Consider the following 19,282-nt stretch of genomic DNA (forward strand, 5'->3'; position numbering starts at 1 on the left):
CGGAAATGGAGAGGCCCTGGGCCTGGAGGGCCTGATAACATTTACATCAAATATCGGTGTATAATTAAAACCTGTCCAGGGTGTTCATAAAAGCCTGATTAGATTATTAAATAACCAAAAGTTTTTTGAAAGTGAGATATCCCTTTAAGTTCCACGTTTGCTTCCACTAAGCCAATTTACATTAATTAATTAGGTGGCTTTAAATTGTGGTGTGATCAATTGAATACAAATACGCAAAAACATGTTCTGCCTAAACATAATTTAGGCACACTATTATGATGCATTCATTTATAGAAGTATGGTCATAACACTATTAAGTATTATAATACTTGACCATATAAATCATTATATTCTTATAAAGCATCATGGTATGTTATGTTAACCCCAGCATCCCCATTTAAAAGGCAAATATGGGGATATGGGAGGGAGTTACCCATTATTATAATAGTTTACCCATTATAGGTTATTATAATGGTGTTTGGACGTATAATGGGTTCTTTTGTACAGCTCATACATTATTACACATTTGCTGTGTAAAAATAAACACATTGATCACGCAGAGTTGATTGTGCCGTGCGTACCAGAGTGTATATAAGAGAGTTACGTCACGCTCTGAACTCGCCGCAGACCGGAAGTGGCGTCGCATGGAGCCGTTCTCATTCTTATCGAGGCTCTGCTGCTCTCCTGCCCGTCCGCCCCCACTATAGCCGAGGTATTTTCAATCACTGGTAAGTAGACGAAATCACGTCTTTTTCACCCTTTTAACGCATTCACGGGCCTCTCGTGAATGTGTGAATGCGTGAATGCGTTAAAAGGGTGAAAAAGACGTGATTTCGTCTACTTACCAGTGATTGAAAATACCTCGGCTATTATAGTGGGGGCGGACGGGCTGAAGAGCAGCAGAGGCTAGCTAGGAATGAGAACAGGCTCCATGCGTGCGCAAGTGCGCATGCGTAAGCTTCCCACCATAGAGTAATAGGCTTTCCACGCTTACTATGGGAGTCGACGTAAGTGACGTAACTCTCTTATATACACTCTGGTGCGTACGTCCTCGGGTTCTACGTCACTTCCCTTTCCTTTGACTGGTCTCCCGACTCCTTGGAGCGCGCGCGTCTCGTCTCTGCTGCACTGCAGCAAATCACTGCAGATATCTCTGGATGATCAAAACAATAAAGGTTTGTGCTCACTTACGTTATATATCTAATTCACATTGACTGTGCTGCTTTAACTTAAGCTAACGTTACCCATTAAAGTCTTAAAGTAGGCAATTGTCGAGGCTATTAAGCTAACACAGCTAACGTTAGCCTAGCTCACGTTAGCAAACGTTAGCCTCCTAGTCCAAAGACGGTGGCTAACACTACCGATACAAAAACAATCTCAGGATAGCGTCGGTGGGGACCCCCAGGTCTACTTAAGCTTTTTTAGGGCGTCCTCAGATGATTTAGGAACCAAATGGACCCTTATGCAGCTGTAGCCCTGAATACATGACTCTCATATACATGAGAGTCATGCTCGAACTTTAACATGAGGACCAGTGGGTAATCGAGCCCTCAACGGTTTGCGCTAGGAACATCAGATTTCAAAAATAAAGTGCTTACCCAAGCCAACTCTGCTAACGATTTGACGCCGCACAACGTTCATTACACGCCGCTCCCCGGTTGTTAAGTAAAAAGCATTTTTGTCCGAAATTATTTTGTTTTCCATTGGACATCCGGGTCATTTCCTCGCTAGCCCTGAATCAGGGCTAAATGACCCGGATGTCCAATGGAAAACCAATGGAAAACAAAATAATTTCGGACAAAAATGCTTTTTACTTAACAACCGGGGAGCGGCGTGTAATGAACGTTGTGCGGCGTCAAATCGTTAGCAGAGTTGGCTTGGGTAAGCACTTTATTTTTGAAATCTGATGTTCCTAGCGCAAACCGTTGAGGGCTCGATTACCCACTGGTCCTCATGTTAAAGTTCGAGCATGACTCTCATGTATATGAGAGTCATGTATTCAGGGCTAATGCAGCTGTAACTCCTGAGTGTACAAATACACCGGGTCTATATTTGGTTCCGTTTGTATACAGAGTTAAGGCCCTCCGTGGTCTTAAGCAGTGGTTCTCAGAGTGGGGCCAGGCGACCCCCAGGGCCCGATATGAATCAGCTATTTTAAAGAAATCTTGACATTCTTTGAAAATATTTGTCATTTTTTTTAACACCACAAATCTTGTATGGGGCCAATTAGACATTAATTTAGGGGTCCTTGCCTTGGCATGAAAAAGTTTGAGAACCACTGGCAGATAGGGCCCTAGGGGTCCCCAGACCCCACTTCGAGAACCCCTGCATTAGATCACAGACCACCATAACTGTATATACAAATGAACTCCATTTATTGTACTGCCCTTTTTATCATGACTTAAGAAAAACACTCTTTGATAAAGTGCATGTAGATATATTTCTGGATAGTGATTTAGTTAAGTATTTATTTGATAACCATACATTTGCAATCTCCAATTTCATACATAAAGCCTGGAATGGAAGAAGACATGCAACTTACACATAGACAGTGGCACTGTGATGGATCATACCAACCTATTATTCAAGTCTGTTTCTTGTTCATTCTGTCTTTGTGCCTCTCTCTCTCTCTCTCTCTCTCTCTCTTGCCCTCCACTCTCGTTCAGAACAACAACTGATGTACTTGTGATCTTAATTATGCAGTATTACTTTATTTTGTTTATTTATGTGTTTTTGTGTCAGCTTGTTGGCACTGGGAAAATAAGAAAAAAGAAAATGTACGTGAAAAAGAAAATTTTATGTAATTGTGTCTGAATAATCCCGTAAGGGATGGGCTGTGAAAGGCAGCCAGACACGAAAATAAATTCATTCATTCATTCATTCATTCATTCATTCATTGTACACCGGGAGTTACAGCTGCAGGGTCCATTTGGTTCCTAACTATCCATCATTTATCTGGGAACTCCCATAGGCAGCCAATGCATCAAAAAGTTATTTTGCTATCTGATTGTATTAAACAACGTCAAACTCACCAATATTGCGGCTCTATGGAAAGCTTGGAATTTACTTTCTATCTGCTTTTAGCCCCTTTTCGACTGCAGTTTTAGCACCACACCACACCACATAAAAATATCTACATTTTCCATTACAAAAAAGTACCCCTATCGGCAAGAAACAAATTGACCCTTTTAACTGTGATTATAATACAATATAAATTTGTATTACAACTATCCTAATTATAATGCACTGCAATGGATTATAACTGTGATTATAATACATTATAAAGTATTAATGTATTACTATGATAATTAAAATACACTATAATAGATTATAATAGTGGTTATAACACAATAGAATCTATTATCCTGTATTACAACTATATCCTGGTGGTCTAAATGAAAAGTCAGTGAGTGATCAGTCATTATGAAGTGTTTGGCCCTGTTTGGCCTAGCTCAGACCTACTCTAGAGTGGATAGGATACTTTTTAGTACCCTGTTTAGTACCACTTTCACACCACTCTACCCAGGTCCTTGTAGTGGAAAACCTGGCACAAGTGGGCGGTGTGGTGTGGAGTGGTGTGGAGTTGGGCCAGTGGAAAATGGGCTAAAGTGTTTGTTTCAGAAAAATCCACCGTAAATATGTCCACCGTAAATATATGAAATCCGAGCAGACATGGTTTATTTTCTAAGTGTTGAACTTCGGAAGTGCCCGTCTTCCATAACGCAAAGTCCCCCTCCTGCACTATGCAACATTTAGAACCAGCTGGTCACAGGACCGTTGAGAGATTTTCCACAAGCGCTTCCAAACTCCAGGAAAAATTATCACCTGAACCAAAGTTTTTGATAGAAACTGGCTCATAACATTTCTATGGTGGATTTTTCTGAAACAAACATTTTGAAGATAGAAAGAGTAAATTCCAAGCTTTCCATAGAGCCGCAATATTGGTGAGTTTGAAGTCTTTAATACAATCAGATAGCAAAATAACGTTTTGATGCATCGGCTGCCTATGGGAGGTATTGCAACCCTAGATTCATCCGATCTAGATCACCTAAAATCTAGTGTTGCAATTTGCGGCCAAGCGGAGCTTAGTCATCAACGGAGCTCAAGCCTACTGTGTGTGAGACTGAGTTTGTGTGTGTCTGGGCACACACTGGAAGCCTATAGGACACAACTTTCCAGGCAGCCTCTAGATAGCCAGGGCTACTCAGTCTGTAGTACTGTATGTTAGCAGCAGCCCCCAGCTGAACACTATAGGAACAAAATTGTGTGTGTGTGTGTGTGTGTGTGTGTGTGTGTGTGTGTGTGTGTGTGTGTGTGTGTGTGTGTGTGTGTGTGTGTGTGTGTGTGTGTGTGTGTGTGTGCGTGTGTGCGTGTGCATTCTCACATACCCAAATTGACACTGTCAGTCCTCATCCCAGTATTAACTTTCACATGTGTGTGTGTATATATATATGCCCCCCCCCCCCCCACCCCCACACTCTTCAAATAATAGACTGGACCAAGCCCAGGGAGTCCATGCAAGTGAGGGCAGAGTGGGGAGGACTTTGGCCAAGATGCATGCGCCCTATCAGCTCGAACGCCAACAGGTCGGCTGAAGATTCATGTAACATTCTTTTGTGTGTGTGTGTTTATTCAGCATTTGAGCCACGGACCACCATTTGATGCCTTGCAGACCCCAAAAATAAGAGTTAAAGATCTATAATGGTCCATTTGGTTTACCAACTCCATCATTTAGCTGCATTGGTGGGAAAATTATTTATAGCCTATTTTAGTAAAAGTACCCATACTACACTGTATAAATTCTGTTACAATTAAAAGCCCAGAATTCAAAATGTACTGAGTAAAAGTATGAAAGTGTTGGCATCAAAATGTACTTAAAGTACCAAAAGTAAAAGTACAAAACGTTTGAAAATAGTAGATCTACAAGCTCACAACGCGTCTCAATGCGACGCATTGTGAGCTTGTAGATCGGCTATTTTCAAACAGCCTAGTTATAAAACATGGCTAAAGTGGTTAATGTATGTTTTAAAAATAATTACAACTTATATCTAAAAAGTAACTAGTAACTAAGTTTTCAAATAAATAGTGGAGTAAAAGTACAATATTTCGATCTAGTAAAAGTATTGGAAAATTGGAAATACTCAAGTGAAGTACAAAATACAAAATTGTACTAAGTAAATGTACTTAGTTACTTTACACCACTGTTTAGCTGGAACCCCCTCAAGGACCACTGGTTGAGAAACCACCACTGCCTTCAATTATGTAGTGCAGAGGGGTTATAATTTATAACATAATGAAATAAATAACATTGAGTTTATAATGTATTGGATACATAATAAAAGCATCGCGACGCGTTGTGAGCTTGTAGATGGGCTATCTCCACCATCAATGTTCTTTTTTAAGTATAAAGTTGTCAAATATGTCCTTAATTTCTTTGTATATTTGGGTTATGTGTCATATCTGTCATGTGCAACTTCAAACCTAAAAGCCAAACAGAAATGTAATTGTCAACGACAAAAACACAATTAAATCATTAATCGCCTTTATTTGATTGACAATTAATCGTCATGTAAAATGTCATAATCGTGACAGCTTTACTGTCTGGATGTCTGGAACCATCTATAAAAAATTCACTGCTATGTATCAAACACGACCCAACAAGTGCATGGAATCTCTGGTGTGTCATTGAGTTTATGGTCAGACACACAGGCAGAGACATGGAATTCATAGAGAGAATACGAATATGCATTAGTGAAATAGAATGTTCTGTGTGTGCGGTGTGCGCGCATGTGTTTGCGTGTCAGACGGGGCGGAGCGCCGTAAGGAACGAGAGAAGGAGAGACAGAAGGAGGGACCTCCTAAACCCAGACCTCTGCATTTCACCACCTCTCTGTTCATGAGGAACATCTATCCTGAGGTGTCCAAGGATGAGATCACTGCTGTGAGTACTGTAGTGAACATCTGTTAGTATGAGCACACATCTGTAACATCTGTTCTGAAGTGTCTTGAGTCCAGATTCCTACAGGTAGTACTCTCACGTTTAACAGTAGACCCGTTTGGAACATCATTTTTTCATCCGGGGTGTCCATTAGATTTAGATACAAGATAGATTTGAAACAAATGCCCTTTTCAAACTACTATATGGTGCATTTTCCTAGTGCCATTTATCCAAGGCTCACACACGTTTCCACAGATGGCAGAGGAAACCATGCGCAGCACCAACCTGCTCATCAGGAGCAGTTAAGGGTTCAGAGTCTTGCTCAAGGACTCTTCAACACTGACTCTGGGGGAGCCCGGGATCTAACTGGGAACCCTCTGATTGCGAAGCTGCTTCTTTACCTCCTGAGCAACTACCGCCCCAGTAATAGTTGCACACATGCATGCACATGTTTGACCATATCCCATTTGGGTTGACCATCCTGGTGTCAGCACCTTAACGTTATTTTGAGATGAAAGGGTGTTCAAAAGGTCAAACTAGCTATAGAAACATCTTCCATAAAATATAATGGTCTGGGATGTTTTTCTAAAAGCAATGGTTAAAAAATGTTAGTCCTGCACACTGTCTACACTTACAGCACAAATAGTTTAATGCATATTAGTTCCTGTCGCTGTGACCTTCATCACACATGATGTTTGATGTTCTCTAGTTCTTACTCCTGCTCACCGGCCCATTTCAGTAGGTGTTCAAAAAGGGTTAGGATCTTATAGCTTTAAATCCGGGGCCACCTCTGTGTCTCTATGCATAGAGACTTGTTGCTGTATACAGTGAATGGCAAATCGAGTTGGAAAGTTAGTTTAATGTCATTTAATGCAATCAGATAGGACTTGTTTGGATGTATGGAATGTCAAGGCCAGTTTCTTTTTGCCACTCAGTAAGTAGGCGTTTCCTGTTAGGGGGGGGGGGTCCCCAGTTAAAATCTGATTATTTTGGGGTTTGCTGCCTGAAAAGGTTGAGAACCACTGTACTAGGATGATGTGATGACGCTGTCTCTCTGCAATCTAACAAAATGTGTGTGTGTGTGCCTGCGTGTCCATAGCTGCGTGACTGTGAGCTGTCTCCGGTGGTGAACAGAGACCTGGCTCGTTGGGTTCGTAACGTCCAAGGTCTGACGCACCACAAACCGGTGGTCCGCAACGACATCAAGCTGTCTGCCAGACTCATCCACACCCGGGACACCAGAGGACTGCTGTGGGATGGAGACAAGCAGGCAGACAGACAGACAGACAGACAGACAGACAGGTAAACACTGGGAGAGAGACGGACACAGAGAGAGCTGGGACCACAGTCTTAAAGATTACCATTAGTCAGACCCGTAGAATGGAGAGACACTTACGTCGACTCCCATTGTAAGCGTGGAAAGCTAGCTTATCCTAGCTTACTGGAGCCTGTTCTCATTCTTAGCGAGCCTTTGCTGCTCTTCATCCCCGTCCGCCCCCATTATAACCGAGGCATTTTCACTCGCTGCTAAGTAGACTAAATCACGTCTTTTTCCCTCTTTTAATAATGTTGTCTACCTTGGAGAGGCCCGTGAATGCATTAAAAGTCATACAATGTGATTTCCTGGAATGTCTTTTTAGATTCAGTCTCTCATAGTTGAGGTATACATATGATAAAAATTGCAGACCTCTCCATTTCTTGGAAGTGGGAAAACCTGCTAAATCGGCAGTTTATCAAATACTTATTTCCCCCATTGTATGTAAACAATATGTGGATCTCACATTCAACAAATAAAGCCTACCTGGTATAAACATAGATGATCATGAGACACACAGTGGTCATCTGTAGCACATCAGCAGCATACAGTACACATCTGTAACACCGAGTGAAGATGATGAATATAAAACCCCACAAATGCATTTAATGTTTGCAACAGAGTTGTCATGCTCCTAATACCTCCAGCATGGATATGTGTACACAATAGGGATGCGAAGATATACCGGTACGGATCGTAATCGCGATACAAACGTCCGCGATACGGGTGAATAGGTTCATTCAGTGTGTACCGGTACAATAGACGGACGAAATCGTGATGGATCGTGAGTGTCTGGATCGGGAAATATCGCGGTTGTATCGGTTCTTCCATATAGTATTTCATTCTATCCTGTGTTTCCGAGGCGCCATGAATGCACCATCATCAACCGTTCAGCCCCCTCCCCAAAAGCCAGTCTTTAACGCGAGCTGCGACTCGGACAGACGGACAACATCTGCACTCTGCATGCAGGCAACCAGGGAGACAGACAGTGCAGCAAATGCGAGTGAATCAACACAGATGAACTAGCAGCCCCACGGGTTAAAAATATGCAAGATTAGTAGTACAGTACTTAGCTTTATAACATCCAAGTCAGCTGTGCTGATTGTTGTCACAGAGTAGCACAGGCTGATCGAGTGATATGTAATCAACAGCCGCTTCTTAGCGAATCTCCGACGGACAATTGATTGAGATCATCTTCTGCGCTATATTAACTGCACACACACAACAACAATGTTGCTGGGTGTTGTAGGACTACTGCTTGCGTTTAAAACAAAGTATTTGTCACTGTTCTACAACTTTCCTGTTGATGCAAGCAACTCTTACTTTCTCTGCTGCTAGTTCTGCTCTGGGAAAGAAGCCTAATTTATACATCGCTGTACAAGGGTGTCGCACCTAAAATAGCAGACCTACAAGCTCACAATGCGTCGTGGATGCGACACGCTGTGAGCTTGTAGGTCTGTTTTAAAACATTTTGGCTATAGAAATTGCATAATCCTGGATATAATATAATAATACAAACCAGGGAGGGACTTTATTGTTTTTCAGGTCAAGGACCCCTTGGCTCAGACAGAGATCAAGCAGGGACCCTCGCTGTAGGCTAGGCATTATAGCCTACTGTATCACACAAATATTTGGCAGGCCCCCTGTAATAACCCTGGATTGGGGTCCCTGACCCCCAGTTGAAGACATATAGGCCTACTAATAATGACATAGGCCTTCTATATGATTAGTTATCAAACAATTCTACAATAGCCATAGCTTTGCGTTCTCCCAGAATACTATATGTTGGGTTGTTAGACAGAGCCTAGTACTACAGTGAAACAATAAATTGCCTTGAATTAAAATTTCATAAATCTTTAGTCGCTATGTTTTGTACATTTTGGGATTTGGGCTTGAATCGTGGTGAATCGTATCGGGAACGGGTGGATCGTGATGTATTGTATCGGCAGGATTTCAATGTATCGCAATTATATCGTATCGCTGGCAGTGTATCGAGGTGCGTATCGTATCGCCTCAGTGGTCGAGATTCGCATCCCTAGTGCACAAACGGACACTGCATGCAGCTGTACTGTTTGTCCACCAGGTGGCTTTAGAACTATACAGCACAATACAATACATTGAAAGGCAAGCACATCGATTTGGTAGAAATTAATACAGGGATATTTCTAACTCTGTTACACACATGTTTCAATTTGTCTGATTGGCATAGAACTAGTGTTCTAATGCAGGGGTCTTCAACGTTTTCAGGCTAAGGACCCCTTAGCTGAGATGAAGCAGGGACCCCCACAACCTTTTCATAGATTCCATATAGTTTCATCGCTTGACGGCACAATCATCAGTGTATTTTGGATTCATGTCAATTTGTGTTTTCAGATATTTAACCACTTGAACCGTCAATACTTAATAAACGTGACCTTTCACTCTGTACTTAGTCTGCTCTTTTTCCCCTCTACACCAAACCTCTTTGCCGAAAATAGCTGATCTACAAGCTTGTAGATCTGCGAGGCGTTGTGAACTTGTACATTTTGCCTAAGGTTCTCTGAATACGGACGCTAAGGTTCAATGGTTTATATAAAAGGAAAAGGAAAAAAGGTTTCTTTCTATCACACAAAGATTGGAGGACCCCCTGTATTAACTTTGAGGATCCCCTGTTAAAGACCCCTGTTCTAATGTATAATAAAAGTATATTTTTGTATAACTCAGTTTCCAGACTCGAACCCGGTGCTGAAGAACATCACAGACTCCGTCTCTCTGAAATAGGCTAGCAACTCTTTGGCAGTTTAACAAAAGAATATGGTCCTTACAATGTTAGTAGAGGAAAAAATAGGCCAGAAGTTGACCATACCCCTACCCGGGGTAGAACAAAACGCGACATAGTTTTTTCATATCTTTAGGATGTCCCTTTCATGAAATGGATTGTCCCGAGTTTTACTTTTACTGCAAAAGTCATGAAATTGATCCATGAAGGGACTCACCACATAAGCAAAAAAACGCCTATCCTGAAAGATGGAGTTCCAAGTCAAACCTTTGTCATTTTCTACCTGCAGGTTGTTTTCACCTCATACTTGCACAGAAGGTCTACAGGTAGTGTCCTTACATCCCAGAACAATCAGAATGCAAAAATATGGTTCTGTTTTGAATCTGCTGCCTTTTATATAAGGACCTTCTATAGGCGGAAATGACATTCCTAAGGAAAATTCCCCTGTAATCCTTCTATAAGGGGTAGTACAAACTATGACAAAGTTTTTTCATAACTTTTACTTGTCCTCTTCATGAAATGGATGGTCAGTAGTTTTGCTTTTACTGCAAAAGTCATGAAATTGATCCATGAAGGGACTCACCACATAGGCAAAAAATACGCCTACCCTGAAAGATGGAGTTCCAAGTCAATCCTTTGTAATTTTCTATTGCTGGTTGTTTTTACCTCATTCTTGCACAGATGGTCTACAGGTAGCGTCCTTAAATCCCAAAATAATCAGAATGCAAAAAAGTGATTTACCAAGAAAGGGCAGAAATATCCCCACAAGTTAATCATACACCATTTCCACTTACTGGTAGGGAAGGAGCTGGAAACAAGGGCCTACTACAAACTTGATATCCCGGTATCAATAAGATTTGGGCTTATCAAGCTTGTTATTAAGCATAGCGGCCCATGACATCATGTTTAAATAATCAAGACAAGAGGCGATTAATACATTGTTACAGTACTATTCATAATATATAGCCATTTAACACTTACTGCACACTAATGAATGATTTTCTAAAGATATTAAATGACAATATTTTTTACTTTTGTCAATTCTCATCCTCATAGACAAACTCAGACTCACAACAACTGGCCAATGCAAAAAGATACCAGTTCTGTTCAGAATCTCACATCTTCCCACAAAATATTATAAAGCGCTCAACAGTGGGCTCGATTAAAAGCCCATGGGTCAATAAGCAGGATCGATAAGGTGCTCATTATCAATAGAAATTAACAAACTCCATTCAGATTGTCAATCGGGAATACACCAACAACCAAAATAAACCAGAAGAATATGTCATAATATGCTTGTATTGTGAATCAGGAGTTTTTCTATATATGTGTGCCATTCTTACTGCATGCCAAATAATCAAACAGCAGCTTTTTCTCATTTTAATTTATTTCGTTTATTTCTTTTTCAATATTTTCATATCAACAACTAATTTGAGTGTGAGGGGGACTGACCAATTTGCAAAGCTGGTCAATGGATACAAAGCTGTGATCTCCCAAATTCAGACATAATTTTGTCAGGAGTTTGTTCGTGACGTAATCGGCTGTGTATCTATTGGTCAATGGCTGGTCAATGGATTAATTGAATTCAGTCTTACTATTTATGTTATGGTAATAAATATGGTATGATGGTATATATTATTATAATATAAACGGTAAGAAGGAATTCAGTTCCCAGTGGATTACAACCAAGGGCCACTACAATGCTCTACAGTCAAGGCTGGTCCACAAGGCACAAGCTGGTATAAAAGGATTGTGTCATTTCTTGTTTATTTTAGTTTACAGGCAATGTATTGTAAATACAGGAGCAATATTATGTACAACACAATCCCACAGAGAGACATTGAGGCACGTACTACTTTGACTGCAACAATCCTTATCATAGCAGTAGAGTTGGGTGAGGTCTCTTACTGCTTGGTGCAGGCTATTTTTTGAACAGGACAGGCTTTAGTGATGTATCCTTTAGCATCCAACCCTTCCCAACTGGATTCCACAAAAGGGGTTTGGGGACATGATTGTGGCACCATATACTGTACCAGTTTGGTACATAGCCTGTTGAACATTCAAAAATATCCTCAGTGGGAGGCAGGTGTGAGACTGGCATGTCTGTCGTTGATGCAAGAATACAACGGAGCTCATCAAGACTAGAACACACCTGGCCCTTTGCCTTCTTTTTTAGGCCATAGAGAGTGAGGGCATATTGTCTTGAACATCCTGAAGCCTCTGGTAGACTATCTGTCAAGCCAAAGGTTCTCAGACCCTGACCTAATTTATATGTACAGTACTATGGATATACTTGTGTTGCTCACCTACTATGTCAGTCAACAACTCCTTGGAATAGCTGCCATTTTCATGCATGCTGGTCATGGGATAGACAACGATACATCCCAATGTCTGATATTACAAATACATTGGGAGTGGCTTTGTGTGAGAGTCTTCTAGCATGGCACGCATTGACTGGATGCAATGCAACAAGCAGCCTGTTCAGAATAAGCAATAATACTTTCAACAAGCTGGCGAAGCACATTCATGAACTTCAGGATCTGAGAATCTTTGGCTTACTGCATGCCAAATAATCAAACATTGGTCAGTCTCCCTTACACTGCTCAAAATAGTTGTTGATTGAAAAAGAAATAAATGAAAATGAGAAAAGGCTGCTGATTATTTGGCATTAAGAATGGCGCACAAAGTGTAGTGTATTCTACTGAATATAGGCTTACATATATAATGTACTGCATTTAAGTCTGAATACCATAGACTGCTTATAGAACAATATGTTTGCTGCTTTTGAGGTGAAGAGAATTAGGCCTTGGGATGGGTGCATCTCTCCACTCCGACATGTCTCCTTTCCGACATGTCTGCATTCCGACACTAACCCTATCTCTACCCCTAACCCTAAACCTTAGGCCCATGGGAGTGTCGCCACTCCGACAATAAGAAGTCCATTTCGGAGTGGCGACATGTCGGAATGGAGAGAGCCTCCCCCTTGGGATGTAGGGACACTACCTGTAGACCATCTGTGCAATATGAGATGAAACAACCAGCAGGTAGAAAATGACAAAGGATTGACTTGGAACTCCATCTTTCAGGGTAGGCTTTTTTATGGTGGGTACCTTTATGGATCAAATTCATGACTTCTGCAGTAAAAGTAAAACTACTGACCATCCATTTCATGAAGAGGACAAGTAAAACACTGTCAGGGTTTGTACTACCCCTTATAGAAGATTATCTCCAGGATCACAGGGGATTCTTCCTTAGGAATGTCATTTCCGCCTATAGAAAGTCCTTAGGGACCATTCGTTTTTTTTCCACTAGGGGGTGCTGGTTCACATGTGATATCATTTTTATATTTTTCCTTGGCCCCCCCACACCCTTCAAATATTTTTGGGTGACCCCCCCTGAGAGACTTGAGGAAAATGCATGACCCCCCCCCCCCCCCCCCCCCCCCACTATAAACAATGTTTTTTTGTATTCAAGACAACAGGAGAAACCCATGCAGTGATGTAAAATAACTAAGTACATTTACTTAAGTCCTGTACTTTTTAATTTTGAGGTATTTGTTCTTTACTTGAGTATTTCCAATTTCCAATACTGTAATACTTTTACTCCACTACATCTCAGAGACAAATATTGTACTTTTGCTCCTCTACAATTATTTGAAAACTTTACTTACTTTGTATATTTGGATTACCTACATCAACCACTTCAGCCCTATAGCCTATATATTTTTGGCCATTTGAAAATAGACGCAACGCATTGTGAGCTTGTAGATCTGCTATTTTCAAAAGATCAGAAAAGAACAGGACATTCTGCACGAGTACTTTTACTTTTGGTACTTTCAGTACATTTTGATGCCAATACTTCTGTACATTTACTCAAGTACATTTTGAATTCCAGACTTTTACTTGTATCTGGGTATTTCTTCATTATTGTATTGATACTTTTACTTAAATAATTGGACTACTTTTTCCACCACTGGACCCATGACAGCCTTGAGGGTCCATATTATCCCTTCTCTGGGTTACAGAAACTCACAAAGCGGCTATTAAGAGCCACCCGTTATTTTACTAGATACTAGTTTAACATAATTGCTGCTATAGCCTATAGGTTTATCAATACCTAGAGGCAAATTTTATAACACACTATTTGATGTTGGGGGTCCATTTGGTTCCATAGGTGCCCTCTTGGGGTTACAACAACACTCCAAACTAAAGAAAGATTGAGCAACTGTGATCCATTTTCCATGATATGAAAACCAAGCAAAGTAAACAAAGTATGCATGAGTCTTTTCTCTCTCCTTGACTCCTTCCCACTGCAGCTGTGTGTGTGTGAGAGAGTGAGAGTGAGAGAGAGAATTACACACCTTTTTTTCTACATGCTTTTCTTTTTGGGGGGGAAAAACTGGAGGTATGCTTATATTCCTCTCTTGGTAAGTGAACATTTCGAGTTGTGACAACAAATAAGGTGTTTGTTAGCCTATATGTATCCAGCTGCTACCAGGAAACTCCTGTGTGAGCAGCACAGCACGCAGTGAATGTCCACAACAACGCATTGAACAGTGGAGAGCAGAGGAGGGGGCGGGGCCGAGGGACGTGTAGGACTGGAATGTACCAAGTTGAGTCAACTATGTAGGGGTGAAACTTTGATATACTAACTTAATGTTGTTTAGATAAACAACAAAGCTAAGCATTTTTAATTACAAAATTCGACTAATTAAAGTTGCATGACCCCCCCTACAGACAAAATAAAAAAAACATGGCCCCCCCAACTGCTCAGATAAATATTTGATGACCCCCCCCTCTTATGGACTATACCAATTATTCATTTTAAACGGACCGTCCCTTATATTAAAGGCTGCAGATTCAAAACAGAACCATATTTTTGCATTCTGATTGTTCTGGGATGTAAGGACACTACTTGTAGACCATCTGTGCAAGTATGAGGTAAAAGCAACCTGCAGGTAGAAAATGACAAAGGATTGAATTGGAACCCCATCTTTCAGGGTAGGCGATTTTTGCCTACAGTATGTGGTGAGTCCCTTCATGGAACAATTTCATGACTTTGGCAGTAAAAGTAAAACTAGGGACAGTGCATTTCATGAAGGGGACATCCTAAAGATATGAAAAAACTATGTTGCGTTTTGTTCTACCCCTTATAGAAGATTATCACCAGACTTACAGGGGAACATTCCTTAGAAATGTAATTTCCGCCTATAGAAAGTCCTTATATAAAAGGCTGCAGATTCAAAACAGAACCATATTTTTGCATTCTGATTGTTCTGGGATGTAAGGACACTACCTGTGGACCATCTGTGCAAGTATGAGGTAAAAACAACCTGCAGGTAGAAAATGACAAAGGATTGACTTGGAACTCCATCTTTCAGGATAGGCGTTTTTTTGCCTATGTGATGAGTCCCTTCATGGATCAATTTCATGACTTTTGCAGTCAAAGTAAAACTTGGGACAATCCATTTCATGAAGGGGACATCCTAAAGATATGAAAAAACTATGTCGCGTTTTGTTCTACCCCGGGTAGGGGTACCTCAAAAACTAAGGCTCTTTTTTAGGATTTTTTCCTCCTCTATGTATACTTAATAGGCATTTGGTCCTTACTCGCCCTAATTTTTTGTTGTTGTTGTTTTTTCAGCCTGGAACTAACATGGTTGAGGCCAAGGCGTCCAAACCGGAACCCTACATCCTGACTGGGCAATGACGTTCAGCAAACATCTCAGGTCTTTGTCATTGATGGACTGGCTTTAGAATATGACACTCTGCTTCAGGCCATTGATTAAGAATTGTGAACATGTGTGGAACTATGAACGTTGAATTTTGTTCTTAATGTTTGAGAGTTTACTGTATGAGGCCAAACCTTTTTGGAAAGGAGAATTAAGAATCTCAGTTTGAACCACATGGTCTTTTTCTGTCAGAGCCATCATCCTAGGAAGTGTTCAACATGGGGTCCTGTATGAGGATGACACCACGAGCATCCAGTTCACAGACTGAGGCAAACCTGGACGACATCGTCCAAAAGGTTCAGGCTCATATAGAAAAAGATGAGCCTGTTGTTCTGTATGCCAGAAAGCAACGCCTGGTCGACTTCACCCTCAGCATTGATTGCTCCACTGTAACTACCTCCACTCACATCCGTAACCTTGGTGTCATATTTGATTCCACCCTCTCATTCCGCCCCCACATAAGCCAGATCACTAAAACTGCCTTCTTTCACCTCAAGAATATTGCCCGCCTCGGGCCCTCTGGCCCTCACTGACATTCACAGCTGCCGAAACACTCATCCATGCATTTGTCACATCCCGGTTAGACTACTGCAATAGCATCCTCAATGGTACCACTGCCAAAACTCTCAACAAACTACAATACGTCCAAAACTCCGCCGCTCGCCTTCTTACCAGTACCCGCTCCAGAGACCATATCACTCCTGTCCTCCACGACCTGCATTGGCTCCCTGTCAAACTAAGAATCCACTACAAAATCCTGCTAACCACCTACAAGGCACTCAATAACCTGGCTCCCTCCTACCTTTCTGATCTCATCGACCCCTACATCCCCTCACAATCCCTCAGGTCCAGTGAAGCCAACCTCCTGGAGGTCCGCACGGCCAAGTACCGCACCTGGGGGGACAGGGCTTTCTCTGTTTCTGCCCCCACCCTTTGGAACGCTCTCCCCAACCACCTCAGAAGCGCTCCCTCCCCTCATTCAAAGCCTCACTCAAAACTCACCTCTTCAGGATTGCTTATCCCAGCTGAGGTCTGGCAAATTATGCCTCCTTAGTCCTTGACCTACTTTTTTTTTTCTTATTGTATTTGTTGTTTTTACTGTTTTATCGTAATAAAGTTGTTGTTTCCTTTTGTTGTAAAGCGCTTTGGGTACCTAGAAAAGCGCTATATAAATCCAAGCTATTATTATTTTTAGTCCTGACTGCAATGGTAACTATGCACCAGTTTTATCGGTGTCTAGCTTTTACCCTCAAGCTATTTAAATCCAGAAGATCTGTCCTATAATCAAAAATGAAAATGTTATGAGGCAAAGCCTCCAGTCATTTACAGGAATGGACTTAACATTGTTAATCTGATAGACTGATATGTGGTAAAAGGGTTGCTTTACGGGTAAAGATCGCCATGCTCATGATTCTTGAAAACCAAATGAATTAAAATCCGTTTTTGCCAAAAGTAGTTTTCTTAGACCTTACATTCACAGCCAGAAGGTCATTGCTGTCCCACAGAGCTCCTACACAGTTACTGACACGCAAGAGGAAGCGGACAAGGTAAATGTCTCAAACACTTAAGGCATGAGCATCAACTGTTTGCATTTGAGATGGTATAAATGAAATTATTTGTATTTCCACAGTACGGTTCAGAAGGAGAGTGCCAAGGAAGTGGAGGAACTGCTCCAGGCTGTCCAGGAAGTCTCCAGTCTCCACCTACCTGAGGGAGATGAACGACTTTCTGGAGGGAAATGGTTCCCTTGACAAGGTTGGCTGATTCATGAAAGTGTACTTTTTACAGTTCCAACAAGCTAACCTGATTGACTATTGGTGTGATTCCATTCACCTACATCTTTAGTCATCACTAGACTCACAAGATTAACTCTATGGAAGCAGCCTATTTGAATGTAGCTTTTAAGTTTTGCCAGAGTTTGAGAACACATTGAAATTGAGTTGCAGTTTTGTTTTTTAAATGCAATTTCAAAAAGCTTTTTGGCATATATATATATCTGTTCTTTACCAGGAATAAGTTCCAGTCATGTAGACTCTGCTCAAATGTATCTTCTAATCAACCTTTTTATTTTCTTGGCAGATGTCATGAGCGAGCCGGTAGCTGCCCGGTGTTGTCGGGGGTTGATGTGTCCCAAATGCAGAGACGGCTCGTTCGAGGACAACTACTGGGAGCTTGAGGGGATGTCAGAGTTCGTCCACATTATGGGGGACATTCTGAGGCAGTAAATAAAATGGATATTGAGTAATATGGCATGACTAATATGGCATGACTTTTGACTTGTTCATTTATTCTAAATGATGATATTGCAGTATTATCCTTTGCCTAGTCCTTCTGTAGATCATACTCTAAGAATTTGTCTTCCTGTTGCAACATGTCAAGTATTTGGGTGCAGTGCAGGTTCTGTCCACTAGAGTGTGCACATCCACTAGGAACGGCCATAGAAATGGCACACTTAAGCATTAAGTTATAGTAGAATGGACAACACTATGATCATTGAAAAAAAAGGATCATCCACCTATAAGTATTACAATTTTTTTCTCCATATAAATCATATATGTTATGTTATATCATATTACATTATGTTATAGAGTTGTTTCTTTCTCAAACATACTACACTACTATATGAAACAAACTTTGGCAAGGGTCAGTGTTATAGTTGTAATAACACGTCACTGCTATAAATGAATGCATGATAGTCATAAGGTTTTGTCAGAACATTTTTTTCTTACCCAAGTTTATGCTTTTTATTTTACTTGTATATACAGCAAACTTTAAGGCAGGGTTCAGCAACCTTTTTGAAACGAAGTGCCATGTTTTGATTTTCTACATGGTGTGCCATGTCAACATGAATTTTAATGACGCCATCAACATTCTGACATTTAGATTGGCAGGACATTATTATAATGTTCAAATATGAACACTACTTACCAAAGAAAACCTGAGCAAATTTTCATTGTTAGGACAGATTGAAAATAAGTAATATAATAGTAATAACATTTAAACCCCAGCATCCCCATTTGGGGGTTGAACATTTCCCCAAAAATGTTTTTTCTTCCTTGGTGAAGGGATTTGTTTTACATGAATAAGATAACTTGCCAGGTACAGTGCAACTCGGGTCAGAGTTATAATGAATTTCATTGTACTTTTAAAGCATGTTAACACTTGTATCAATTTGTAACAAGGTTTATGAAGTATTAAGTGCTTGTCATAATGCATTATTAGCTCAGCAGTGTTCCCAAGTGTCCAAGTGAGTTTTCAGCATGCACACAGACCAAGGCAGGATCACATCACTGAGGTTTATTACACAGAGAATATATAATACAGTATTGCACAGTGGCCACAGAACGTGACCATGAGATATGAAACAAGAATAAGACAACAGATGGCCAAGAACAGAACATGCCTTTTGTATTATTGAGGTGTTGTCATGTCATAGGTATCAGTATGTGCCCCGTACTGGTTCAATCAGACAAGGTCATAATTCATAACAAGCAGAACTGCCGAAACTATGTCTTATGATTGCATTAGAAATGGGATTAT

At 40.9% G+C, this 19,282-nt stretch overlaps 1 protein-coding gene across 1 annotated transcript; it reads left to right on the forward strand.

Moving 5' to 3' along the window:
• Nucleotides 1-1,083: 1,083 nt before the first annotated feature.
• LOC308307154 (serrate RNA effector molecule homolog A-like) lies at nt 1,084-18,190 on the forward strand. The gene is made up of 7 exons (XM_080752321.1): nt 1,084-1,175; nt 4,493-4,586; nt 5,805-5,941; nt 7,038-7,240; nt 15,655-17,289; nt 17,373-17,497; nt 17,822-18,190. The coding sequence occupies exons 3-5, from the start codon at nt 5,897-5,899 to the stop codon at nt 15,707-15,709; spliced, it is 303 nt and encodes a 100-aa protein (XP_080608447.1). The 5' UTR covers nt 1,084-1,175; nt 4,493-4,586; nt 5,805-5,896; the 3' UTR covers nt 15,710-17,289; nt 17,373-17,497; nt 17,822-18,190.
• The last annotated feature ends 1,092 nt before the right edge of the window (nt 18,191-19,282 follow it).

The sequence above is a fragment of the Nannobrachium achirus genome (genome assembly GCF_963921795.1).
Source record: "Nannobrachium achirus genome assembly, chromosome: 21".
In the NCBI taxonomy this organism is placed as follows: Eukaryota; Metazoa; Chordata; class Actinopteri; order Myctophiformes; family Myctophidae; genus Nannobrachium; species Nannobrachium achirus.